This window comes from Pituophis catenifer, unplaced genomic scaffold (genome assembly GCF_029215685.1).
Source record: "Pituophis catenifer annectens isolate HBS135680 unplaced genomic scaffold, rPitCat1.0.hap2 SCAF_8, whole genome shotgun sequence".
NCBI lineage: Eukaryota > Metazoa > Chordata > Lepidosauria > Squamata > Colubridae > Pituophis > Pituophis catenifer.
The window spans coordinates 76,809,106-76,836,781 of NW_027256888.1; the positions used below are offsets into that span (position 1 = coordinate 76,809,106).

At 42.4% G+C, this 27,676-nt stretch overlaps 1 protein-coding gene across 6 annotated transcripts in view; it reads left to right on the forward strand.

Annotated features, from left to right (window-relative positions):
• The window catches only part of RUFY3 (RUN and FYVE domain containing 3), an 80,435-nt gene that overhangs the window by 43,234 nt on the left and 9,525 nt on the right, over window positions 1–27,676 (forward strand). For 3 of the 6 annotated variants that reach the window (XM_070949035.1, XM_070949038.1, XM_070949039.1), the window contains 10 exons: window positions 752–813; window positions 3,195–3,260; window positions 3,359–3,428; window positions 6,345–6,437; window positions 8,251–8,334; window positions 12,115–12,282; window positions 14,163–14,260; window positions 21,040–21,159; window positions 23,764–23,887; window positions 26,071–26,147. In XM_070949035.1, coding sequence (XP_070805136.1) covers window positions 752–813; window positions 3,195–3,260; window positions 3,359–3,428; window positions 6,345–6,437; window positions 8,251–8,334; window positions 12,115–12,282; window positions 14,163–14,260; window positions 21,040–21,159; window positions 23,764–23,887; window positions 26,071–26,147 — 962 coding nt within the window. Of the gene's footprint in view, window positions 1–751; window positions 814–3,194; window positions 3,261–3,358; window positions 3,429–6,344; window positions 6,438–8,250; window positions 8,335–12,114; window positions 12,283–14,162; window positions 14,261–16,962; window positions 17,099–20,999; window positions 21,160–23,763; window positions 23,888–26,070; window positions 26,148–27,676 lie in introns of those variants that run through there. The other 3 variants (XM_070949036.1, XM_070949040.1, XM_070949041.1) reach the window with 3 other exon arrangements.

Consider the following 27,676-nt stretch of genomic DNA (forward strand, 5'->3'; position numbering starts at 1 on the left):
AACTGCCGAATGCCTGCCGAGACTGTTTTCACTCCCATAAAGCAGAAGAGGACTTATCTTCAGTCCGTTCCAGGAGCAACAAATTATCCACGAGACAAGAGTTCAGTCAATGTTCAGTCCAAAATATATCCAAGCCGAATTTCAGAGATCACGATGTGACTTTCAGGGTTTAACTTTGTCCTTCACAAAGCCTGAAGAGCAATCCCACTCACATTTTATTCCTGGTGGGGCATGGCTCCGTGACTCAGCTCAATCTCTGGCCCTCCCACGCCTCTTCCGTTGCTGCGCACGCTTCTCCCTCCGATGCTGCCTGGGATCAAGCCAGGATTCATCATCCCCGCTCCCTATCAATTGGTGCTCCGATATGCCTTCCTCCTGGCACATCCCAGGCTGTTCCTCCTGGCCTTTGGATGGAACCTGAGGCATTGCCAGAAAGGAGGGTCCTGGAGAGGGAGGCAGTTCCTCCCCATCACCTTCTGAGTCCTCTTCCTCTGTTAGGACAGGCTCGGGAGTCGGGGACACAACAGTTTTGTGACTATAGAGGTCATCTCAATAAAAATAAATCCAGCCTTTCTGTGGAATTGATTTCTTGGCCTGGCCTGCTTATAATCAATCTTGCGAGTCTGATTGTGCCGTGACTAAACATGCCTGGATGAATCACACAGTTAATAACTTAAGAGTGTAAGAAAAATAAAATGGGAAAAAAAAGTTGCATGTGTCGGACATGAAGTATTGTTGTCTTCTCTCGTAGGTTGGCGTTATTGATTTTTCAATGTATTTGAAGGATGGCAGCAGCAGTAAAGGCAGTGAAGGGTAAGTCCTTGGGTTCCTATCCAGAATCCGTATTTTAGACCCTGCTCTGAAGCTCTGTTGTTACAAGAGAACTTTGTCAATTTTACACCTTCGTTTTTTTCCCTATTTTTTTGTCACCCAAACCTGCAATGCAATGTTGGGTTGCTACCGGTTCTCTCCGGATCTTGCGAACTGGTAGTAGTGGCGGCGGGAGGCTCCGCCCACCCGCTTGGGCGTCATCACGGACACTCTGCGCATGTGCAGAAGCAGGGGTGAAATGTAAAATTTGTTAGTACCGGTTCTGTGGGCGTGGCTTTGTGGGGAGCAATAATGTGACTGGGTGGGCGTGGCCAACTTTTTTTTTAACTTTTCAAAGCATTTTTTTCTAATGCTTTATTATTTATTTATTTATTTATTTATTTATTTATTTATTTATTCATTCATTCATTCATTCATTCATTCATTCATTCATTCATTCGACTTATATGCTGCCCTATCTCACAATGGACTCAGGGCGGCTCACAACAATAAAACACAAGCCACAATAAAAATAAAGACTAAAATCTAAAAAATTTAAAATTAACCCATTAAAACCCTTAAAACCCCTTAAAACCCCGTCATCAGACCAGGTCAAGGGATTTGAAAAGCCAAGTTTTTAATTCCCGGCGGAATTAAAGCTTGAAAAGCTTCTGCCGATCAGGCAACTCAGCTGGGATCGTCAGAGACTTTTCAAAGCATTTTTTTTACCACCTCTTCGGCCAAGAGGTTGCAGAAAAAAATGCTTTCAAAAGCCTCTGACGATCCCAGCTGAGCTGCGCGATCATCAGAGGCTTTTTTAAAAAAACTTTTAAAAGCATTTTTTCGTCAGAAGAGGTTGTAGAAAAAATGCTTTTAAAAGTTTTTTTTTTTAAAAAAAAGCCTCTGATGATCGTGCGGCTCAGCTGGGCATGGTGGTAGTGGGGGGGGCGCAGGGATTTTTGCTACCGGTTCTCCGAACCATCCGCCACCATCGCTACCGGATTGGGCGATCCAGTCTGAACCGGGAGCATTTCACCCCTGCACGGAAGCTTCACACTACCGGTTCGCACCTGTAGCGAAGGTAAGTGGAACCTACCCCTGCTGCAATGCCAGATTTAGTACAATGTTGTAATGATGTCTAGAGTTACAGGTAGTCCTCAACTTAGAACAAGTTCACTTAGTGCAGAGGTGGGTTTCACATAATTTTACCACTGGTTTGCCACTTGCACGCACGCGTACAACTTAGAAAATGTAGCTAAATAGGACACCATAGGGATGGGCGGGGAGGCGAGTTTAAGAAAGCTAGTTTGGCTTAGAGTTACTTGTCTGCTTTATAGATCTGTCATTTCAGCACCCACTTTTTAATTTGTTCTTCCATAGTTAAAAAAACAAAATTTAAGAAATAAAAATAAACTGACAGTCGTCGCTCGTTTTTATAGGTTCACTTTTATCTCTGTGAAACAGCAGCTTCTGGAGCAGGGATGTTTAAGTATGTGTGATTTTGTCAGAGATGGCAGCTGGGAGTATTAAATCATCACATATAAAAAGGGTGGGATTTCTTAATCACCTTCTTGATTTTTTTTGACTTTTCCTGCAATCAGCCTGGATGAATGTTGTTGACTTGTCAGTTCAGACTAGTGGTGAAATCCAATTTTTTTTACTACTGGTTTTGTGGGCGTGGCTTAATGGGTGTGGTGTGGCTTGGTGGGCGTGGCAGGTGAAGGATACTGCAAAATCCCCATTCTCTCCTCACTCCTGGGGGAAGGCTATTGCAAAATCTCCATTCCCACCCCACTCCAGGGGAAGAATACTACAAATTCTCCATTCCCACCCTACTCCAGGGGAAGGATATTGCAAAATCTCCATTCCCACCCCACTCGGGGGCCAGCCAGAGGCGGCATTTGCCGGTTCTCCGAACTACTCAAAATTTTCGCTACCGGTTCCCCAGAACCTGTTAGAACCTGCTGGATTTTACCCCTGGTTCAGACATTATGCAAATATATAATTATGACAAGCGGCAATTTGTTTCTTTCACATTACGGTTTCTAATTCTTTTCAAGCAATCATTTATTTATTCTTTTAATTCTAGGTTTATAGCACATGTCAATTCAGACCATATTATGCCTTAAAACCTTAATCGTTGCTTTAATGTAGTATGAATTTTCAAACAACTGTCAGTTGAATTGATGACAGTTCTTATTTTGTTATCATGTCAGAAAAAAAAAATTGATGTCTGCTTTTCTAGGGGCCAACTAATTAATCTGTATTAATTAATGATTTTTTTTCATCAATGCAATCAACAATCTTTTTCCTAAACATATTGCTTTGCTCTGCTTAATATTTCTCTCTGTGCATGGTTAATACTCACTGTGCCCTATTTTCAGCGATGGTCAAATTACTGCAATTCTGGATCAGAAAAATTACGTAGAAGAACTCAATAGACATTTAAGGTAAAGAGGTAAATCTTCTGTAGAAAATTTGGTCAATTTGCGTTGAATTCTTAAGTTCCATAGAATTATTTCATGTCTTTTTTCTTTTTATTGGACAGTGCTACAGTCAACAACTTGCAGGCAAAGGTCGATGCTTTGGAAAAATCTAACACTAAACTAACTGAGGAGGTAGGTAGAAATGAAAGAAATGTGAGGATAAAATTAACAGAAACAACAATCAGGCTTTAGAAGCCTGAGTGGCGTAGAAGGCTAATGCCTCCTACTAAGGCAGCATTTAACATCCACCTGCCTGCAATTACTGCGAGTTCAATTCTCACCAGGCTCAAGGTCGACTCAGCCTTCCATCCTTTCTAAGGTGGGTAAAATGAGGACCCGGTTTGTGGGGGCAATAAGCTGACTTTGTATAAATATAGAAAAGTATGAAGGCTATTGCTTAACACATTGTAAGCCGCCCTGAGTCTCCGGAGAAAGGCGGCATATAAAAATAAATAAATAAACATTAGGATACATTCATAAATTAGATTTAGCTTCTAGATTAAGTAATATCCCAGTCTGGTTCATGCATATCCCAAAACAAATTCCAAATGCAAGAGATGCCAGATGAATTAATATTATGGGATGGAAATCTATCTGGGCTAGAGCACAGATGTCTAATAGAGAGTTACTCTATTGTGGAATTCTGCAAAGAATATTCTTTATTAGACAAGTGTAATTGGACATGCAAGGAATTTGTCTCCGGTGTGTAAGATCTCTGTGTACTGCTAAATGTCTATGGAGATTCTCAGTCATCCAGGTCATGGGTGTCCCAAAGGTGCTTTTTCAAGAGGCAACTGGACTTTTTGGTTTTTCTTTGAAGACGTTTTTCACTTCTCATCTATCTATCAAGAAGCTTCTTCAGCTCTTCAGATGAGAAGCGAAAAAGAAAAACCAGAAAGTCCAGTTACCTGTTGAAAAAGCCCCTTTGGGATCTCGATGTACATACAAACAACATGATAAATCATAAGATACCAATAGGAGAAGATAATAGGAAAGAGGAGAAGTAAAACACCTACTACATTGTTAGATATCCATAGAATAGAATAGAATAGAATAGAATAGAATAGAATAGAATAGAATAGAATAGAATAGAATAGAATAGAATAGAAAATATGGAATGGAATGGAATAGAATAGAATAGAATAGAATAGAATAGAATAGAATAGAATAGAATAGAATAGAAAATATGGAATGGAATAGAATGGAATAGAATAGAATAGAATAGAATAGAATAGAATAGAATAGAATAGAATAGAATAGAATAGAATAGAATAGAAAATATGGAATGGAATGGAATGGAATGGAATGGAATAGAATAGAAAATATGGAATGGAATGGAATGGAATGGAATGGAATGGAATAGAATAGAATAGAATAGAATAGAATAGAATAGAATAGAATAGAATAGAATAGAATAGAATAGAAAATATGGAATGGAATAGAATGGAATAGAATAGAATAGAATAGAATAGAATAGAATAGAATAGAATAGAATAGAATAGAATAGAATAGAATAGAATAGAATAGAATAGAATAGAAAATATGGAATGGAATGGAATGGAATGGAATGGAATAGAATAGAAAATATGGAATGGAATGGAATGGAATGGAATGGAATAGAATAGAATAGAATAGAATAGAATAGAATAGAATAGAATAGAATAGAAAATATGGAATGGAAGAGAAGAGAAGAGGAGAAGAGAAGAGAAGAGAAGAGAAGAGAAGAGAAGAGAAGAGAAGAGAAGAGAAGAGAAGAGAAGAGAAGAGAAAATATGGAATGGAATGGAAAATATGGAATGGAATAGAATAGAATAGAATAGAATAGAATAGAATAGAATAGAATAGAATAGAATAGAATAGAATAGAAAATATGGAATGGAATGGAATGGAATGGAATGGAATGGAATGGAATAGAAAATAGAATAGAATAGAATAGAATAGAATAGAATAGAATAGAATAGAATAGAATAGAATAGAATAGAATAGAATAGAATAGAATTCTTTATTGGCCAAGTGTGATTGGACACACAAGGAATTTGTCTTGGTGCATAAAAGAAAAGATACTTAAGAATTAAGTGTTCAGCAAAGTGATGGCACGAGGGAAAAAACTGCCTTATTGTTTTGGCATGCAATGCCCTATAATTGCATCCTGAGAAGAGGAGTTGAAACAATTTATGTCCAGGATGTTGGGGGTCTGCAGATATTTTGTCAGCCCTCCTTCTGGTTCATGCACTATACGGGTCCTCAATGGAAAGGCAGGCTGGTTGCAATTTTTTTCCCCTGCAGTTAACAACTATCCATTAGTGCAGAGCACTAACAAGTACTGATGGCCAAAATTGTGGAAACCTTTTGGGAAAAGTGTATTTTCTAAAACTAGCGAATAACACCACATTTTTTTGGAGTAGTACCATAAAATTATATATCCATGGAACGATAATTTAATCAGGAATGTAATGCAATAACTTTTATGAAGGATTTGCTATTAGAATAGCAGTTACAGTATAAAGAAGAAAAGTGAAACATGTAGAAAAAACGAGATAAACAAAAATTATCACCATAGAAAAAACGAGAGATACAAAAATTATCACTGTGTCAGTTAATACTTAGTTGGATAACTTTTAGCATGAATGACGGCCTTACAAGGTCTTCCCATGGAGTGAACCAAGTCTTTTAGTTCTGCAGCTGTTATTATGTGAAACGAAGATTGAATGATAGCTTCTATTAACTGGGTTTGATTGCTGGGTCGCTTCTGGCTAACAGGTTTTTTTTTAGTCTGCTCCATAGATTTTCAATTGGGTTAAGGTCTGGGCTATTCCCAGGCCATTCCATCAGTGGAATAGGATGATCTTGAAACTCCAAAAAAAAAGTGGTGTTATTAGCCATTAAACCTCAAAAATACACTTTCCCCAAAAGGTTCTCACAATTTTGGACACTACTGTACTGTATATGGAGCTGCAGGTGGATTTGTAGCCCCCAACTCCAAATTATTTGAAAGTGACAATCATAGTAGATTTTGCCTTTTCATTTGTGTTCTTGTGTTTAACGCAGCTTGCCGTCGCCAACAACAGAATTATAACACTGCAAGAAGAAATGGAGCGAGTCAAAGAGGAGAGTTCATACATTTTGGAATCCAACCGAAAGGTCAGGATTTATGCACACGTTACATACATAGCAACTGAGGATTGTTTTCACATTCACGTATGCTTCTGTAACATGGTTCATTGATAAGACCTCTTTATTGGCAGTAGTGGCGAATATCTGTAGCTCGGGTGTAGGATGAGGGTGAAGGTTGGTTCTCTAAGCTTGTGGGTTGGTTTCCGAACATTTCGTTACCAGGCTCGGTAATATCTTCACTGAAGTTTAGGGGATGTCAGTGTCGGTGTTCTTTTGTTTTAAGGACTTCAGGTGTGGGTGTGTCAAGTGAGGTTCTTGTGAGGGGTCAGATGTGAGTCATCAGTTAATCTTGTAAGGGATCTTGTGATAAGGAGATTACCTCAGGGTCATTGGGAGGCGAACTGCTGTTGAGGGGAATTGTGTGGGTTGGTTGTCTGTGGTTGGCTTCACAGGTTTTTTTTGTTGTTGTTTTATTTATATGCCGCCCTTCTCCGGAGACTCAGGGCGGCTTACAATGCGTTAAGCAATAGCCTTCATACTTTTGTATATATTTATACAAAGTCAGCTTAATGCCCCCACAAACTGGGTCCTCATTTAACCTACCTTAGAAAGGGTGGAAGGCTGAGTCAACCTTGAGCCTGGTAAGATTCGAACCTGCAGAAATTGCAGGCAGCTATATTAATTACAGGGTGCATTAAACCACTGTACTACCAAGGCTCCTCAGTTGATTTTTGATTCTGAGGGGTTCATAGCAGTGGTGAAATCCAAATTTTTTTTACTACCGGTTCTGTGGGCGTGGCTTGGTGGGCATGGCAAGGGAAGGATACTGCAAAATCTCCATTCCCACCCCACTGCAGGGGAAGGATACTGCAAAATCCCCATTCCCACCCCACTCCAGGGGAAGGATACTGCAAAATCCCCATTCCCTCCCCACTCCTGGGGGAAGGATATTGCAAAAACTCCATTCCCATCCCATTCTGGGGCCAGTCAGAGGTGGTATTTGCCAGTTCTCCGAACTACTCAAAATTTCCGCTACCAGTTGTCCAAACTGCTCAAAACTTCCACTACTGGTTCTCCAGAACCTGTCAGAACCTGATGGATTTCACCCCTGGTTCATAGGCTGGTTATAGGTCAGTGTCTGTGCCTGGCACTCCACAAACAATTCCATCAACAGATGGACAACCAAACTGCCATCTCTTAAGTGGTGCAGCCATGTGATGTCGCACTTTACAGCCAAATCACTTTTCTGACGGAAGTTCTGATCCCAATTTCACTATAGTTAAGCGAGGATGACAGATAACACAAAACATAAGCAGAAAGCGGAAGAGTGACTGAAAATAAAGAGATCCTATCAAATGAGCCATGTTACAGATTCTGTCACTCTTTCTCTCAGCCCAACTCATCACCTCATAGGGTTGTTGTTGTTGTGGGGAAAATAAGAGGAAGGGAGGATATTAGGTAAGTTCAGTGCCTTGAGTTATTTGTAAATATAATAAAGGTGGGATTTAAAAAGTCCAAAGAAAAGAAATTGTTAGCTTTGGGGGTTAATGTGAAGATTCTCAGAGAGTCTTCATATTGTCACACATTTGGTGTTAACTGAGAGGATTCTGGCATTTTTACAACATGTTCTCTTCCCCAGCCAGTACATTGCAGGTACATTGGGGGACAGAACAATTATTAACTTTGTGCTTAGAAGAGACAGCACTAATCTCCGTCATTTATTTATTATTTGTTTATTAAATGTACATGCTGTCCATTTCACCATCAAGTGATTCTGGACGTCATCTCTGTGACTTATCCTCTTTCCCTTCTCTTGGCTTGATTGACATCTTAATTATAGGTAAATAAGCAAGATCGAACTGCAGATGGGCATGCCCTCACCGAAGCTAGGAAACAGCTGAAAGAGGAAACGCAATTAAGACTGGTAAGGTAGTTAACAGGTGAAGAGAAGCTAGGGCAGAATTACAACTCCTTGTAAGTTCAGCCCAGCATAGTCAGGGTACAGGGATCCTGGAATTTGGAATTCATCAATGTCACAAAAATCAAAAGTATCCATTTTCTGGCTTTAATGTTTAATGTCCATTTATCAGAAAAACAGTCTCGGGTTTCATTACCTATTGGTATGTTCCCAGAGAATAGGAAAATGAGGAAAAATGTGCCCATGTCCCATTTATCTACCAGGCCAAAGGTTTCTAGGCAGAAGAAGAAGATCATGGCTTTAAAATCTAAGGGACTGGTTTGGACAAAACTCAGCAGCACTTTTTCGTGCGGCTGCTGATAAAAATAGGATCGCCAACATGACCACTGACGTCCGATGATGAATATGGCACAAGAAAAAGAAAGGTGTCACAATAGATATAGGTGGTCCTCAATTTAAAACTGGTCGCTTAGCGACTGTTCAAAGTTACAATAGACTCCCCTCCCCCCAAACTTATGATCTGTTCTGAGGTTCCGACAATCCCTGCTCCCCACTGATAAACCCATGTCTTCAGTACTTTTTGGAAAAGCAACAAGGAGGTGATAGATAGATGATAGATAGATAGATGATAGATAGATAGATAGATAGATAGATAGATAGATAGATAGATAGATAGATAGATGATAAATAGATAGATAAGGGATGGAGATGATAGATAGATAGATAGATAGATAGATAGATAGATAGATAGATAGATAGATAGATAGATAGATAATGGATGGAGATGATAGATACAGTCAGGTCCAGAAATATTGGGACATCAACACAATTCTAACATCTTTGGCTCTATACACCACCACAATGGAGTTGGAATGAAACAAACACAATGTGCTTTAACTGCAGACTGTCAGCTTTAATTTAAGGGTATGTACATCCAACTCAGGTGAACGGTATAGGACTTACAGCAGTTTGCATATGTGCCTCCCACTTGTTAAGGGACCAAAAGTAATGGGACAGAATAATAATCATAAATCAAACTTTCCCTTCTTAATACTTGGTTGCAAATCCTTTGCAGTCAATCACAGCCTGAAGTCTAGAACGCATAGACATCACCAGACGCTGGGTTTCATCCCTGGTGATGCTCTGCCAGGCCTCTACTGCAACTGTCTTCAGTTCCTGCTTGTTCTTGGGGCATTTTCCTTTCAGTTTTGTCTTCAGCAAGTGAAATGCATGCTCAATGGGATTCAGGTCAGGTGATTGACTTGGCCATTGCATAACATTCCACTTCTGTCCCTTCAAAAACTCTTTGGTTGCTTTTGCAGTATGCTTTGGGTCATTGTCCATCTGCACTGTGAAGCGCTGTCCAATGAGTTCTGCAGCATTTGGCTGAATGTGAGCAGATAATATTGCCCAAAACACTTCAGAATTCATCCTGCTGCTTTTGTCAGCAGTCACATCAATAAATACAAGAGAACCAGTTCCATTGGCAGCCATACATGCCCACGCCATGACACTACCACCATCATGCTTCACTGATGAGGTGGTATGCTTAGGATCATGAGCAGTTCCTTTCCTTCTCCATACTCTTCTCTTCCCATCACTCTGGTACAAGTTGATCTTGGTCTCATCTGTCCATAGGATCTTGTTCCAGAACTGTGAAGGCTTTGTTAGATGTTGTTTGGCAAACTCTAATCTGGCCTTCCTGTTTTTGAGGCTCACCAATGGTTTACATCTTGTGGTGAACCCTCTGTATTCACTCTGGTGAAGTCTTCTCTTGATTGTTGGCTTTGACACACATACACCTACCTCCTGGAGAGTGTTCTTGATCTGGCCAACTGTTGTGAAGGGTGTTTTCTTCACCAGGGAAAGAATTCTTCGGTCATCCACCACACTTGTTTTCCATGGTCTCCCGGGTCTTTTGGTGTTGCTGAGCTCACCAGTGCATTCCTTCTTTTTGAGAATGTTTCAAACAGTTGTTTTGGCCACGCCTAATGTTCTTGCTATCTCTCTGATGGGTTTGTTTTGTTTCTTCAGCCTAATGATGGCTTGCTTCACTGATAGTGACAGCTCTTTGGATCTCATCTTGAGAGTTGACAGCAACAGATTCCAAATGCAAATAGCACACTTGAAATGAACTCTGGGCCTTTTATCTGCATATTGTAATTGGGGTAATGAGGGAATATCACACACCTGGCCATGGAACAGTTGAGAAGCCAATTGTCCCATTACTTTTGGTCCCTTAAAAAGTGGGAGGCACATATACAAACTGCTGTAAGTCCTACACCATTCACCTGAGTTGGATGTACATACCCTCAAATTAAAGCTGACAGTCTGCAGTTAACGCACATTGTGTTTGTTTCATTCCAACTCCATTGTGGTGGTGTATAGAGCCAAATATGTTAGAATTGTGTCGATGTCCCAATATTTCTGGACCTGACTGTAGATGATAGATAGATAGATAGATAGTTAGATAGATAGATAGATAGATAGATAGATAGATAGATAGATAGATAGATAATAGATAAATAGATAATGGATAGAGATGGTAGGTAGGTGGGTAGGTAGATAGATGATAGATAGATAGATAGATAGATAGATAGATAGATAGATAGATAGATAAATAGATAAATAGATAAATAGATAATGGATAGAGATGGTAGGTAGGTAGGTAGGTAGGTAGGTAGATAGATGATAGATAGATAGATAGATAGATAGATAGATAGATAGATAGATAGATAGATAGATAGATAATGGATGGAGATGATAGATAGATAGATAGATAGATAGATAGATAGATAGATAGATAGATAGATAGATAGATAGATAGATAGATAATGGATGGAGATGATAGATAGATAGACAGACAGACAGACAGATAGATAGATAGATAATGGATAGAGATGATAGACAGACAGACAGACAGACAGATAGATAATGGATGGAGATGATAGGTAGGTAAGTAGGTAGGTAGATAGGTAGTAGATAGATAGATAGATAGATAGATAGAGGATGAAGATAATTGGTAGGTAAGTAGGTAGATAGATAGGGAGGGAGGGAGAGAGAAGGGGAGAGAGAGAGACAGAAGGGGAGAGAGAGGGGGAGGGAGTGGGGGGGGAGAGAGAGAAAAATGTCCATGGAGATTCTCAGTCATCCAGATCATGGTTGTCCCAAAGGTGCTTTTTTTCAAGAGGCAACTGGACTTTCTGGTTTTTTCTTTTCTCTGGTTTTACCTTGTTGCTTTTCCAAATTGGTGTTTGTATGTACGTGTACGTGTATGCATGTATGCATATGTGTACACCCACACACACAAAGGTTCAGAATGATTCTAATATCAGGAAAAGAGTTGAACATCATTTTCTCACATTGAACGCCTTTGCAAAGAAAATACCTCAGAAAATGTGACCTGCTTGTGAAAAAGTGTGAACTGCTTGTAAAAAATGACCCCATTTATTAAGACGTGAAGCTTTTTACATGCCAGTTTCCACTCTCTCAGTTTTAAATATTGGTTTGATGCCCCGGTATGTTCATGCCATAATACCTTTTATCATTGTCAGTGTTGGAAAAGGCCTGCTCTGACTTTCCTTGTAGATAGCTAAGCTTTCCCCTCTCTTAGAGTCAGCACGGAGAATTCATATGTTCCTCCATCTTCTGCAGGAACGGAAAAGGTCACACTTCCCCCGTAGCTACCATTTCTTGAATTGTAGTGATTTCTGATTGTGGGGGAAAGAGTCTTTCAGACCTTCAGGCCCTCACCTGTCACGTCTGTATGTGCGTGCCTGCTTTTAGGATGTGGAAAAAGAGCTTGAAATGCAGATCGGAATGAGACAGGAGATGGAGCTGGCTATGAAGATGCTGGAAAAAGACGTTTGCGAGAAGCAGGATGCTCTTGTGGTGCTCAGGCAACAGCTAGATGATCTCAGGGCCCTAAAACTTGAACTTTCTTTCAAGCTGCAGGTAAAACAACAGGAATGGGTTAGTTGCAGGGCCCTGCCTCATCCTCTTCGCTTCCATATGGGAGAAATGGAGGTCATGGACAAGGGAGAATAAGATGGCTTACCGTATTTTCCGGAGTATAAGACGCTCCGGACTATAAGACTCACCTACCTTTTGGGGGGAGGAAAACAAGAAAAAAAACCCTGCCTCTGCCTCCCAGCAATTTGCCTCCTTGCAGCAAACAGCAAAGAGCCTGCTTTAGTTTCATTTTCAGCACAGCCTGATTAGCACAAGAAAAAAAAAATCTGCCTCCCAGCAATTTGCCTCCTTGCAGCAAACAGCGGAGGCCTGCGCAGCTATAGGCAATGGCAATCCCCGCAGCCTGAAACAGCTGAGGGTCGGGACCGACAATCAGCTGCTTGTGCTTATCAGACTGTACTGAAGCTGAAACAGGCTGTTTGCTGTTTGCTGCAAGGAGGTAAATTGCTGGGAGGCAGAGGCCAAAGGGTGGGGGCCGGTGGGTGGGCGGGGCTACATTCGGTGTATAAGACACACCCACATTTTTATCCTCTTTTGGGGGGGGAAAGTGTGTCATACTCGGAAAAATACGGTAGTTAGAAAGCTTGCCATCACTACAACTCTTTACTCTTTTTCTTTTGGTTGATGTGATTAAAGAATATGGAGCAGCCTAATCCACGTGGGGTAAGATGGCTCCTTAGAGACAGAAGAATTTCTGCAATTTCTCCACACAGGGCTGGTTTAAGCATGAAGTAAACACTCTCTTAATCCTGGGTTGAAAGCCGAGAGAGTTTGCAAACTGTCTCCGTTGCAAATTCCACTTTCCCCCTCATCGTTAGAAGCAAGAAAAATGGGGATACGCATATTCAATTGTTTTCCTTCTGTCATCTGAAACCAATATTACCAATGGCACATTTTGCAAAATAATCTTCGGGCCTCTAAAAGGTTTGACTGGTTTTCATGATCTAAAGCAGCCCGCTGAATAGGTTGTAAAACAAAATGCTTTTAAAAGTAAAAAAAAAAAAAGGCTCTTACAATCACAGCTGTGGCACATGATCCTCAGAGCCTTTTTTTTTACTTTTAAAAACAGCAGGAAGTAATGACACCTGAGCAGGTGGGAGGAGCCTCGCGCCGCCATTGCTACCAGTTCTCCGAACCACCTGCCACAATCACTACCAGATCGCCCAATCTGGTCCGAACCGGGAGCATTTCATCCCTGGTTCTCACTGTCAGAAAATTCCTCCTCATTTGTAGGTTGAATCTCTCCTTGGTCAGTTTCCATCCATTATTCCTTGTCTGGCCTTCACGTGCTTTGGAAAATAGTTTGACCCCCTTCCTCTCTGTGGCAGCCCCTCAAGTATTGGAAGACTGCTATCATGTCTCCCGTGGTCTTTCTCTTCACTAGACTAGCCATGCCCAGTTCCTGAAACCGTTCTTTGTATGTTTTAGCTTCCAGTCCTCTAATCATCCTGGTTGCTCTTCTCTGCACTTTTTCTAGAGTCTCAACATCTTTTTTATAGTGTGGTGACCAAAACTGGATGCAGTACTCTAGGTGTGGTCTTACTAAGGCTTTATAGAGTGGTATTAGCACCTCACTTGATCTTGATTGTATCCCTTTGTTAATGCAATTTAGGATTGCGTTGGCTTTTTTGGCTGCCTCCGCACACTGCTGGCTCATATTCAGCTGGTTGTCCACTAAGACTCCGAGAGCCATCTCACAATTACATCTAGAGGCATTAAATCAGATGAGATGGGCCTACAGCACTGCAAAATAAATGCAAATAATTTGCACATGGTGATTGTTGCTCCTGTATTAAATGTGACCTCATAACCTTTAAAGATAAGTAAACATAGTTTTATTGCTCTCTCTGGTTTTTTTTAAGAGTTCAGACCTGGGAATGAAACAGAAGAGTGAATTGAACAGCCGTTTGGAGGAGAAGACCAGTCAAATGGCCGCTACAATTAAACTGCTTGAACAGAGGTAAAACATGAAACCGGTTTATCCAAGCAAGCTATTATGTTGATTTATATTCATCCTTTTGTTCATCCTTGGTGTTCTGTCCCCAACCCCACGCATACACACCAACAGATGTTCAGGAGTTAAAGACCAAACCAGCCGGCAAAATCCTTTTCCTTATGATAACGGAACTTGGCAACAACCTAGTGGCTGCCTGCCAAGAGTTTATTATTTACAAAGAGGAGAGATAACTTCTCCCCACTTCTGATACATTAAAGGAAAGCAGCTCAATAATTACAATCAAGTACAGAGATAATCCAGTCTTAAAGCAAAAGTCCGGCAATGCAGAATGGTGTGGAAGCTTTCAGCTTTGTTCGTCACAAGGTTTGACTGGCCACCACGCTCCCTTTTATATCCTCTGGGGTGTGGTCCAGTGACTCAGCCTAATCTCGGGCACGCCCTTTCTTCTGTTGCGCACGCTTATCTCTGCGACGCTGGCGTGGGTCCAGCCAAGACTCATTACCCTCATCACTGTCCATCTGTGGCTGCGTGGACGTGCTTGGCCCCGGCCCTATCTCTTGCCCTTCGGCGGACACCGAAGGCATTGCCAGAGAGGAGGGTCCTGGAGAGGGAGGACTTGCCAACTCCTCCCCTTCACTCTCGGAGTCCTCTCCTGACGATGACACAGGCTCCGGTAACGGAGCCACAACACGGGTTACATGAAAATAGCACTTAGGTTTTCTAAACTTGTTTCTTGCACGTGTCTTGTTTTCTGTGGCAGAAAACTTGGGAAATATTGAGCTGCGTGTTATATACCCTGTTTCCCCGAAAATATGACATCCCTTGATAATAAGCCCAATCGGGCTTTTGAGCGCATGCGCTAAAATAAGCCTCCCCCCCGAAAATAAGCCCTCCCCAAAAATATTTAAACACAGAGCTGGAAATCAGGTAAGACAGCAAGAGGAGCCCCATCTTGCTCCACGCGCCCCAAAATAATAAGACCTCCCCGAAAATAAGGCCAAGTGCTTATTTCGGGGTTCAAAAAAATATAAGACAGGGTCTTATTTTCAGGGAAACACGGTAATAGCACTGATAGAACTTCAGCCCAGCTTTTTCCCAGAATTCCAAGTCACAAAAAGGTTGTGGATAAGTAAATCACTTGGATTCCGCAAAAATCCACAGCTGCTTTAGAGAGCAGCAAAGAGCTGGATGTTTTTGTAACTCTCTACTGCCATCTACAGGTACCCTCTTAAATCTTATGTGCACAGTAAGTTTTGGCAACAAGAAAATCGGAAAAGTCAGGATGTAATTGTATGTTCTCCATTTCCTTATAGACTGAGATCTAATTGCTATAATGTGCTATGAAATGGATGCATAACGGGGTTTATTCAATATTCCACCGATAATTGGCATCACACACCATGGCAGGCCATAACCATCATTTACAATCCATGATGGTTGGGTTCTATGGCATGCTAAGATCACCTAGCACAGTGATGGCTAACCTTTTTGCCATCGCGTGCCACGAAGGGGGGGGGGCAGGGAAGGTTCGCACGTACATGTGCTCACACCCATAATTCTATGCGCCCTGCCCCACGCATGCACATGCAACTCTCCCTCCCCACCCGCCTCTCCTGGCATGCGATGGCCCGGTAGGCCCGTTTTCCTCTCTCACCTGGCTCCAGATCCTCTCTATGCATCTGGGGAGGGCGAAAACAGCCTTCCCCACCTCCTCGGAGGCCCTCCAGAGGCCCAAAATGGCCCATTTCCCAACTTCTGGTTGGAAGTGACGTTTTTTGCTGTAGCCAGCCGAGTCTCTGGAGCCAGGTGAGAAAGAAAAATGGGCCTTCCCCACCCATCCTCCGGAGGCAGGAAACAGCCTGTCTCCCTACTTCTGGTGGGCCCAGAAAGCCCAAAAATTAGCTGGCATGCCCACTGATATGGCTACGTGTGCCACCTGTGACACGCGTGCCATAGGTTTGCCATCATGGACCTAGCATATCGCATTGTGGCTTAATGAGATGTTTGAGTTGGACCACATAAATTAAATGCTTGCAATTTGAGAAAACATTTGACAGTTCAGGTAGTCCTCGACTTAAACAACCACAATCGAGCCCCAAATTTCTGTTGCTAAGCGAGAAAGTTGTTAAGTGAGTTTCGGCCTGTTTTACGACTTTTCTTGCCACATTTGTTAAGTGAGTCACTTAAAGTAGTAACCCGGTTGTTAAGTGAATCTGGCTTCCCCATTGACTTTGCTTGTCAGAAGGTCGCAAAAGGGGATTATGTAACCGTGGGACTCTGCAACCGTCATAAATATGAATCAGTTGCCAAGCGTCTGAATTTTGATCATGTGACAATGGGGATGCTGCAGTAGTCATGTATGAAAAACGGTCGTAAGTCGTTTTTTCCAGTGCCATTGTAACTTCAAATGGTCACTAAACAGAAAAGGTTGTAAGTCGAGGACTACCTGCAAAGGATTCTGAAACATATACATCGCTCTTCGACTTTGAAAATACGTAACTTTATTTGAGGTATGTGTTAATGGGCCTTCTTACGAAATGAAGATCAAGAGGTAATTATATTTCAGCTGTGTTTATTTAAAGTACTGTAATACATAACCTCTGATATCTGTTCGATTAATTGGTATTCTTTTTTATTACGTATTTTCTCTACTCCAACCCCCATTTTCCACATATCATTTTTATTTCCTTCCCCCGCCTTAACAGCGAAAAGGATTTGGTGAAACAGGCAAAAACCTTAAATAGCGCAGCAAACAAATTAATTCAGAAGCCTCACTAGACATTTTAATTTTGGGCAGCCGATCGCATCGCAACTCTGACATCAAAAGCTCCGTTCACGAGCGAAGAGCAAAAACAAAAAAATCGAGAATTTAGATGTCAGATTTACATGTTGTCACAAAAGTTGACGTGGAATTTGATGGGATTTTTTTTTTTTTTTTAAAAGGTTTTATTCAGAAATAGAAAAATTAAACTTCTGGCTTTCCTTTCCCCCCTGTTAACGCTTAAAAACTTTATTAAAATAGGAGCAATTCGATCAGCGTGTACTCCAGAAAGAAGATAAGATAAAATCTGATTTGTGACTATGTACATGCAATTGTATACTAGACATTTTTTTTTTCCTTTTAGCCTTTACTACATGATATAGAAAAGTATAGCAATGTTCCTTCCTCGCCCCAAATGTTCAACTCCAAAGGAAGAAATTCTTGGTTTCCCTGTTGTGAAGTAGGTGGAGGGGGTGAAAAAACAGGCAGAGAAGTTTGGGAGCCTGTAGGAAACCACGGTTTTTGTAGATGTGGTGTCCCCCACTTGATCCTAAACGGGACAGACACACACCAGGGTTAGAAGTTGCTTTTTCGGAACATTTGGCCGTTATTCACCAAAAGCTTATCTGCACTGCAAAATTTTCTACCTGAGACTTAGTTGGCTCGGGATGTTTTGTAAATTGAAATTGATTTGAAAGGCTGGGGGGGGGTGTTGGGGCTGCAAAGCACCTTCCCTTAAGCGGGATATTCCCATTCCCAGGAATAAAATCCCCTCCAACTGAAGCCGGTTGAAAATTATTGGAGAGAACCGGAGAGATGGAGTCAATTCCATCTGGACTCGCCGTTGCTTGCCTTTTCTTTTGCTCGGCTTGCAGTTGAGAACACTTCCCTCGTCCCGCTCTCTTTTGCGACAATTTCCTTTTTAAGGCTACCTATCGATCCATCCGAACGACCAAAATCCTTTTTGTTTGATGTAGCCGGTGGGCAGATGGGTATTTAAGGAATAATTCAGAAGACTCCCTCTCCCCCACCCCCCGAGTTCAGACGATGCAAATCACATTAATTTTCATTGCTCAAGAGTTGTAATCGGAATTTTTTTTTTTTTAGCAATCCGAGGAGGACGGGCTAAGATAACAAGGCCAGCTGGCACAGGCCACTTTCATAACAGGGGAAATGATTTATTCGTCCCCCTTTAGGTGACATGGATGCAAAATCTAGCTGTTAGCTATTTTTTAAATTGGTAAAAACCCTTATTTCCCTCTGCATTGACTTCTACCTCTGCCTTTTCTCTCTAAAAATATAGTGATCCTCATTTCCTGGTTGACCTTTATAATACGTGTGTCTTGCCTTCCCTTGCTCTTTTAGAAAAGACTGAATCATTGTCTCTTTCATATATATATATATATATATATATATATATATATATATATATATATATATATATAAAAGATAAACAGAATCGGTAGTGTTTTATTGCAAATCACTCTTTGACTAAAAGCAACTACAGTGAAAAATAATTTTGGCCATCATTTAAAGCTATCTCTGGCCACTATTAACATTTGCTTCGGAGTGATCTTAATCAAAAAGGGATTTGCTAGGAATTGTAGCAAAAGAGCATCTAAGCCTTAGAAAGTCTACTAAAACACCATGCTGTAACCCAACAGTGTATTTTTCTTTTCTTTTCCTAATTCTGATGAAATCCAAGGTGATTGTAAGAGAGTGTGTGGAGAATTATCAACATTTTTCAAACTATCCAAACTATTTCCCACCCACCCCCATCTTTAATAGTTGTTCTGCAACCAAGTGCCCTCCAAATGTTTCTCCAGCATTCCTAGGAGATACTTTGGGCTTTATTGGTTGAGGATTTAGGGAAGCATAAAACCTTGCACACATCCCTATTTAATGGGGGGGGGGGGGTCTTCTTCTAAGTTCCCATTAGGATTGAAATAGTTTCATCCTATATAAATCACCTCTGCTTGCTCCAGGAAAATGGGAACATGCAAAAAAAAAAAAAAAAAGATAGGAATATAGACAGACAGGCCTTAGATAGACAATGCCCTCCTGTATCATTTTCTCCTCTCTGCTCTGTAAAACAGGCTGCTTGCCCTTCTCTTTTGTGTAGGCTATTTTCCTCCGGCTTTTGCAACCAATTGGGAATTAACTCCTAGGTTTGTTGTTCTTCACTCACTGTGTGAGAGACGATCCTCACAAGGGGCTCAGGTCCCGCTCGATTCCAGCGGGAGCAGAGAAGGTCACCTTTGCAGAATTTCTCTAGGGTAGAAATTATCCCACTGGTGCAGTAGTGGTTTCAAAACTTCTCGCTACCGATTCTCTCATGTGCGTGCAATGCTTCTGCACATGTGCAGAAGCATCTGGGCGGGTGGGCGGAATCTCCCGCCGCCACCGCTACAGGTTCACCCGATCCAGGGCGAACTGGTAGCCACCCACCACTGCACTGATGCTTCTCGCCCTTGTGACAAAGGTTGAGCTTTGATGGGCCAATGGGCACCTCTTTACCCCCGCCAACCCTCAGGGATGGGATTGAAAAATTTTAGCAACCGGTTCTCTGCCCGGTTGCTGGAGGGGGGGATGTGGCCTACTCGGCCTCTTGCACCACGGCGGAGGGGGGGCGTTTTTTTCCCTCCCCAGGCTCCGGAGGCTGTCCTCAAGGCTCCGGGAGGGTGAAAACAGCCTCCCCAGGCTCTGGAGGCCCTCCAGAGGCTGGAAAGGGTCCCATTTCCAGACTTCTGGTAGACCTGTTTTTCACCCTCCCCAGGCTCCAGAGGCTTTCCTTGAGCCTCTGGGAGGGTGAAAACGGCCTCCCCCAGGCACCAGAGGCCCTCTGGAGGCCGGAAATGGTCGCACTTCCAGTACTTCCGGGAGGCCCATTTTTCGCCCTCCCAGAGCCTCTGCATGGGCTCTGCACTTAACTTGCATCCAAAATGGGCCACTTGGAGACTTCTGGGTGGGGAGGAGCAGGGTGGGCGGGGTCAGCCAGTCCTTGCAACTACCGGTTCGGCGAACCAGATGTAAAATTAGCATCCAGTTTACTCGAACCGGTCCAAACCGGTTGAATCCCACCCCTGCAACCGATGCCTCAAGTCCCTCTGCAGCGGCCAACCGACCATTAATAAAAGGCCAGTTTGAACGTACAGGTGGCCCACCTGGAACAGATCTCTCTGTTTTCCACCCAGAGATAGTTCCTAAGAATCCCCTCTCGAGTATTTGGAAGGTCCTACCTTGGCGATGGTGCCACTTGGCGGACTGACTTCTTGAGCCCGTTTCAGAAGGGGAAAGGCAGGCGTGGTCCTTATTTTGGAAGAACGATTCGTTCTACCTGACCACCATCCGGTGAAGCTTTCACCTTACGTATTTGCCCCCCCCCTCTCCCCAGTTGGTGGATTTCAAGTAGCCAAAAATCAGTTTGTGTGTTGTGATAGTATCCTTTGCCCCCTTTCTTCTCGTTGAGCAGCCCCCCCCCCCCGAAATAGTCTGGGAACCCTAAAACGAACAGCCCACAACTTTGCCTTCGATCTGGGACCCTCGCGTGCTTCCCCCGATGTAACAGTTGTGAATGAGGCTAGACAAATGCACTAATAACCTAGATACCCCTTGACGCAAGTTCCAGTTGTATAATAAAGCTGCAGTGTAACGTAACAAAGAACCCACAAAGACCTTTTCACATTACCCTGTACTTGAGATTTGCTTTGACTATGGATAAATAAAAGTGATGTTTTATGTTTATCATCTAATGACTGTAAACTGTAGTAATAGAATAAAAAAAAATGGAAAAGAGACATGCTCCTTCTGCCTGGTTCACCTCAGCCATTGTTTAATTTTTTATTTTTTTTTAGTCCTTCGTTAGACTTCGTTTCTCGTCCCCGCCCTCCTTCTCGTTCCCACGCTCATCCCTCTCATCGCTCAATTCTGCCCTTTCCTTTTATTTATGGTTTCAATTTGGTCTTCCCCCCCCTACCATAGCTTTTGTTTTTTATCACAAGTTCATATGGCTCATACCCAGATTGCAGCTGTCCGAGCGGGAGCGCCAGTCTCTGCAGGAGGACAATCGGCTCTTCAAGGAGGAATTTGGGGACAAGATCAACAGCCTTCAAGTCGAAGTGGAGCAACTTACAAAGCAGCGGTGAAGAGAGAACTGTTTCCCTTCCTCTGGGTATCTTTTGGTTGGTGGGAGTTTTCCGTCTGGATGGACTAGGTCAGGGGTCGGCAACTTGTGGCTCTGGAGCCGCATGTGGCTCTTTCATCCCTCTGCTGCAGCTCCCTTTTGCTGGTCGGCTCCACAATTGATCGGGCTTTCGGTTAGGACAGTTAGAGGAAAAAGGATGCCATGCTAGGAGGAGACTATGGTGGGGGAATCGGACTTCCGGTCAGTAGAGGAAAAAGGATGCTGCACTAGGAGGAGACTATGATGGGGGAACAGGACTTCCGGTCGGCTCCAGAATTGAACGGGGGTTTCCGGTTAGGACCTTTGTGACTCTTTGAGTGTTTAAGGTTGCCGACCCCTGCACTAGGTGCTCCTTGAGCTTGACTCAAATCCAGGAAGTACCAAGGAGAAACCATATACTAATCAACACTGGCAAGGCAAGCTATTGTATATAAATAGGGAACAACAAACCCCACTCCTAGCACTGTTGATGTTACCTAGTTTGGTGATGAAACGTCTATAAGCAAACAACCAAGCTCATAGAGGACTGAGGATCCCACTAGATGCCACTGTTTGAGATGGTCAGACAAAGTTGGGGAATGTTGGAGGACTCATCAGAATAAAAATGAAATGGAAATAAATTAAGCATACAGATCATACTTTTGCGGTGCATTTGCTTCTCATTAATAGTGATCCTGCATAGAGCGGCATGGTGGCCTAAAGGTGGAGCTCTCGCCTAATAATCAGGAGGCTGTGAGTTCGACCCTATGTAGCGGCAGATATTTCTGTCTTTGGGCTCAGTTAGTTATTGTCTGCTGTGAACTCTGTGTAGGTGTCAGGAAGGGCATCCAGCCAGTAAACACTCAAGCTCCATTCGGTTGCCCCAATTCCACTCCGATGCAAGGGGTTAAAGGGGGAAAAAAAGTGATCCTGCGTACTTCAATTTTATTTTATTTTTATTTGTTTCAAGGCCTATATAAATTGAATATCACAATCTGCCGCTGGGTGGTTTACAATGCAAATTAAAAACAAATATTATTAAACTGAAATAAGCGAACGAATACATACCGTTGAATGAAATTTACTACAGTGGCACGCTGCAGGGGACGTTGCAAAATAAATCCACAGTTAAATATGAAATGGCAGAATTTTATAATTACAGTCCTTTATCAGTCTACCAGCATTGGGCCTCAATGAAATCAGTGGGATTAATTCTCAAGTAAGCAGATTGTATGTTGGATTTCTACCTAAGGCCATCGGTGTATTGTGTGATAGATGGGAGTGGAATAGCTCAGTGCTGAATCATGCTTAATCCTTAGGGATTGAGGGGTCCTTAGGTTTTAAAACTGCTCCCCAAAACAGGCAGAAGCCTGGTGAAAATTCTGGGAGTTGAAATCCACAAGTCTTAAAGCTGCCCAGTTTGGAAACCCCTGCCTTAAAGCATCATTCATCATATCTCTTTTAGCTTGACTGAAAGCCTGAAAAAAGCCATACGGTCATTAACAAATAGCAGAGAGATGATATAAAGTCAAATGGACAACAATATTGATTTTAAAACTTAGTGGTTGTGTCCTGGCATTGTTCAAATTACTCTTCTGTTGTTGTTCAAATTAAAATTGTCATTTATAAAAAAAAAAGATACCCTATTTTTTGGAGTATAAGACGCACCTTTCCCCCCCCCTAAAAATGTAGCCCCACCCACCCACTGGCCCACACCCTATGGCCTCTGCCTCCCAGCAATTTACCTCCTTGCAGCAAGCAGCAAGAAGAAACAGCTCATTTCAGCTTCAGCAGAGCCTAATTAGCACAAGTTGATTGTCCCTTGGATCGGCCTCCCGACTCTCAGCTGTTTCAGGCTGCAGGGATTGCCATGGCCTATTGCTGCGTGGGCCTCTGCTGCTTGCTGCAAGGAGGTAAATTGCTGGGAGCAGAATTTTTTTTCTTGTGCTAATCAAGCTATGCTGAAAACGAAAATGAAAGTAAAGCAGGCTGTTTGCTGTTTGCTGCAAGGAGGCAAAATTGCTGGGAGGCAGAGGCAGATTTCTTTTTTTCTTTTCCTCAAAAAAAGTAGGTGTCAGGTTTCGATATCGTCTCAAATAAATTGCATTTCCCAAACAAATAATCTTTGATGAAATCTTTCATTTATTAAGCATGACAATCTGCCCCCGATTATGTCGAAGCCAACACTGACTTCCTGACCCCAAACCTTCCCTTTCCGTTCCCCAATTCTCTGCGTCTCATTGGCCATCTTCCAAATCACTCTCCCCATATCTACTACTTCAGCTCCCAGGAATGTCCCCACTCCCAACCCATCTCCTAGGGGATATTATCTTCAGGGAAAATAACTAGGTGAAAAGTCAAGCGTCCTCTTGCCAGCTGCCCCCCTCTTCTCCTCCTTATGTCAGCACTGGAACGAACGTAGTTTGAAATGCTGACAGTAGGTGTGTCTTATAGTCCGGAGTGTCTTATACTCCAAAAAATATGGTAGTTCTAAAAGGAAATGGTGGGAACCAGTTTACTTTTGGGTGTGCCTGTGTGTGCATTTTATATTGAACATATTTTCTCCTCCTTTTGTTACTTCAGAGGCCAGCTTGAAGTTGAATTGAGACGAGAACGGGAACAGTGGCTGCATTTGCCTCACGGAGTCCCAGATAACAAAAGCTTGTTCAGCCTTAACAAAGGCATTCAGAAGACAGGATCAAAGCTAGTAATAATTCTTGTTTGTCGCTTCTATAGCTCACTGGCTTAATGTTGCTTCTTTTTTAAACTGGGTGCTTAGCATAGTGTTTATTAATTGTGGCTAGGATTCTGGCTGCTGTCAGTCAATATGCAAATATCCTATTACGGAAATCTGTGGGATAGAGCAGGGATCTCCAACCTTGGCAACTTGAAGACTTGTGGACTTCAACTCTCAGAGTTCCTCAGCCAGCAAAGCTGGCTGAGGAATTCTGGGAGTTAAAGTCCACAAGTCTTCAAATTGCCAAGGTTGGAGATCCCTGGGATAGAGTGTCAAAAAAGTAAAATGACAGCCATACTGTAGGAGGTGATCAGGTTGAGCCCGAGGGAGGAATCGAATGTGTCATAAGTCACAAGTCCCTGCACGCCCGGAAGAGATCCAAATCCAGCCCACCTTGAATTTCTTTCTTATCTCCCGCTCATTTCCCTTGACTGTTAGTTGGCCAGATTCTTGTAGAGAGTTTCAGCTTGCAATAAATCTTTACGCTCATTTGAACTGCCCGAATCTCCTGGTTTCCCCGGCGCTTGACACATACAAATTTAATGGTGGGCATATAAGTTGAATATATAAATAAATTAAAATATCCATGCTGATTGAAGCCCTGCCCCTTGTTTACAAGTAACACACATGGCACACTTCAAACAGAGATGGCTGGCTTTTCCCAAGCGAAGTCAATGACGAAGATTGCAAGAGGATCCTGTATGTCAGGGGTGTCAAACTCAAGACCCACAGGCCGGATCTGGCCCACAGGGGATCTGGCCCCCCAGCCCTGCCCAGGTTACCACAGATGCCTCCATGAGTGCCATCAAGCTGACCACACCACCCTGGCCATGCACCCCCTCCCCCCGGCCCCCTGAGGTCAAACACAACCCTGATGCAGCCCTCAATGAAATCTAGTTTGACTCTCCTGCCATATGTCGTTCACACATCTATGGCTTTTTATCCTAAGAAGCCTGAGTACAGAGTAGCACAGTGATGGCTAACCTTTTTTTTGGTTTCATGTCGAAAATGTGCGTGACTGCACCCATAATGCAATGCACGCGCCCCCCTCTATGCTCCCCCCACCCCCCTGTGCATGCGTGCGCAACCCCCACACTCCATCCACCACACATGCGCACATGACCCCCCCCGGGCATGCATGCACATCTCCCGCATGTGCCCCGCTCCCCCATGCATGTGCAGCAGAGACCCGAAAATCAGCTGGCCGGCAGGAGTTGCACGCCCCTGCGGGGTAGAGCTGAGCTGGGTGACGGCTTGCGTACCCGCAGAGAGGGCTCCCTGTGCCACCTGTGGCATGCATGCCATAAGGTCGCCATCATGGGAGTAGCAGATCCCAGAGCCTGCCCCTGCTCGCGCATACCCTCCCCCATCCATGAGCAGCCACCCTGTCCCTGTCCCAGCACAACAGCAACTTACCCAGCCACTGGCCTGCTTGACAAATTGCCTGGGCCTTGCAACTTCCTGCTGGCTTCCCCAGTGATTTGTTGGAAGCCAGTAGGAAATCTCAAGGTGATCCCTCAATTAACCACCCATGACTCTTGCTTAACAACAGCAATGGGGACTGCCCATATTGCCATCATTCAGCAATAGGCTCTTGTGATGTTACACATTACACTTAGCAACAGAAATTCTGGATCCAGTTACCATGGTTAAGCAAGAACTACCTGCAAAACTACCTGTGTCAGAATACACCCGTATCACGGAAGGTAATGCGTAGGCAGGCAATTCCGATCCTCCACTTCTCATTCTGATCTTTTAACTGATCTCTGACTTGGTAGTGGTAGGGGGCTCCATTATTCTCGATAGGGAAACTGCTTAGGAGCCATGGTGGTGCAGTGGTTAGAATGCAATACTGCAGGTTAATTCTGCCCGCTGCCAGGAGTTCGATCCTGACTGGCTCAAGGCTGACTCAGCCTTCCATCCTTCTGAGGTCCGTAAAATGAGGACCCAGATTGTTGGAGGCAATATGCTGATCTTGTAAATTGTACAGCACTACGGAGTCTTAAGTCTAAGCACTATTGCTATTGCTATTATGGAAAAGTAATTCCATAATGAAAGGTTTCCACCCCTTGTTTTTAAGGTAGCATATTCAAAATAAAGAATGATTTGGGTTATTCTGCTTTGGTTCTTCAATATATTCCTTGCTTCGATAGGATTCAAGCGACAGGCACCTAGAAGGAGATTCCCAATCGAGAACATCAGCGAAAGAGAATACAGTGCTTTCAAGCAGGTATGGATTAAATCCCAAATCACAGACTTTGGCTTTTTTAAAACAAGCAAACAAATATAAAGATGGTGCTTATAAGTCATAAGTCATTTTGGAAGCCTTTTTGTGATTCCTGGGGCTGAGTGTGTGTGGATAGATTTATTTAGATATATAGATATATAGATATATAGATATATAGATATAGATAGATAGATAGATATAGATATATAGATTAGATATAGATATATAGATATATAGATATATAGATATAGATATAGATATGGATATAGGTATACACTTCTCAAAAAAATAAAGGGAAGACAAGCAGAAGACATCCAAGATCTGAATGAATGAAATAGCCTTATTAAATACTTTGTTCGTTACATACAGTTGTTTTGTGTTCTCTTTAGTTGTTTGAGCAGTGTATAAACTACTGTATGTAAAGAACAAAGTATTTAATAAAGCTATTTCATTCATTCAGATCTCGGATGTCTTCTGCTTGTGTTCCCTTTATTTTTTTGAGCAGTATAGATATATAGATTAGATTTAGATATATAGATATAGATATATAGATATAGATATATAGATATAGATTATAGATACAGATATATAGATATAGATATATAGATATATAGATATAGATATATAGATTAGATATAGATATATAGATATATATATAGATATAGTTATAGATATATAGATAAGATATAGATATATATAGATATAGATTAGATATAGATATATACCCTGTATTTCCCTGAAAAAAAGACCTTTTCTTATATTTTTTGAACCCTGAAATAAGCGCTTGGCCTTATTTTCAGGGAGGTCTTATTATTTTGGGGCACGTGGAGCAACATGGGGCTCCTCTTGCTGTGTTACCTGATTTCCAGCTCTGTCTCCCGAACCCTAACCAGAGGAAATGGTGGGGACCGGCTGGGCATGCATTTAATTATTTTTGGGGAGGGCTTATTTCCAGGGGGGGGCTTAGTTCATGCACTCAAAAGCCAGATTGGGTTTATTATCAGGGGATCGGGGGGGGGTGTATATATACACATACACACAACACACACATATATATACACACACACACACACATATATATATATATATGAAACCTTATCACACGTTTGCTACAGAGCATTCTTAGTGTATCGTTCCAATTTAAATAGGTTCCACTAAGAAGACCTGGATGGCCTGCTACTCTTTAGCTAGGCCTCTTTAATTCTAGATATTAATTAATGACTGTAATTGAGGCCAGAATTGTGATCATAAATTATCTGGTTGTCTTGACCATGACCAATTTTTAAGATCTTTTTTGTGTAGGTCGGTAAGCCAATACTGCGGTCATTGTCTACAATAGCCATTTCTTATCAGAAACCAGAAGTAAATACTGCTTTCCAGCAAAAAAAACCCCGTAAAATGTCGGTCACATGACTGGGGCGTTGCAAATGGTCATAAATGAGGGTGGTTCCTGAAGAGCTCCCACCCCAAAAAATGCAGGTCTATGATGGGGGGAAGGGCTGTCAAATCGTTGAATCTGGATTATAAGAAGT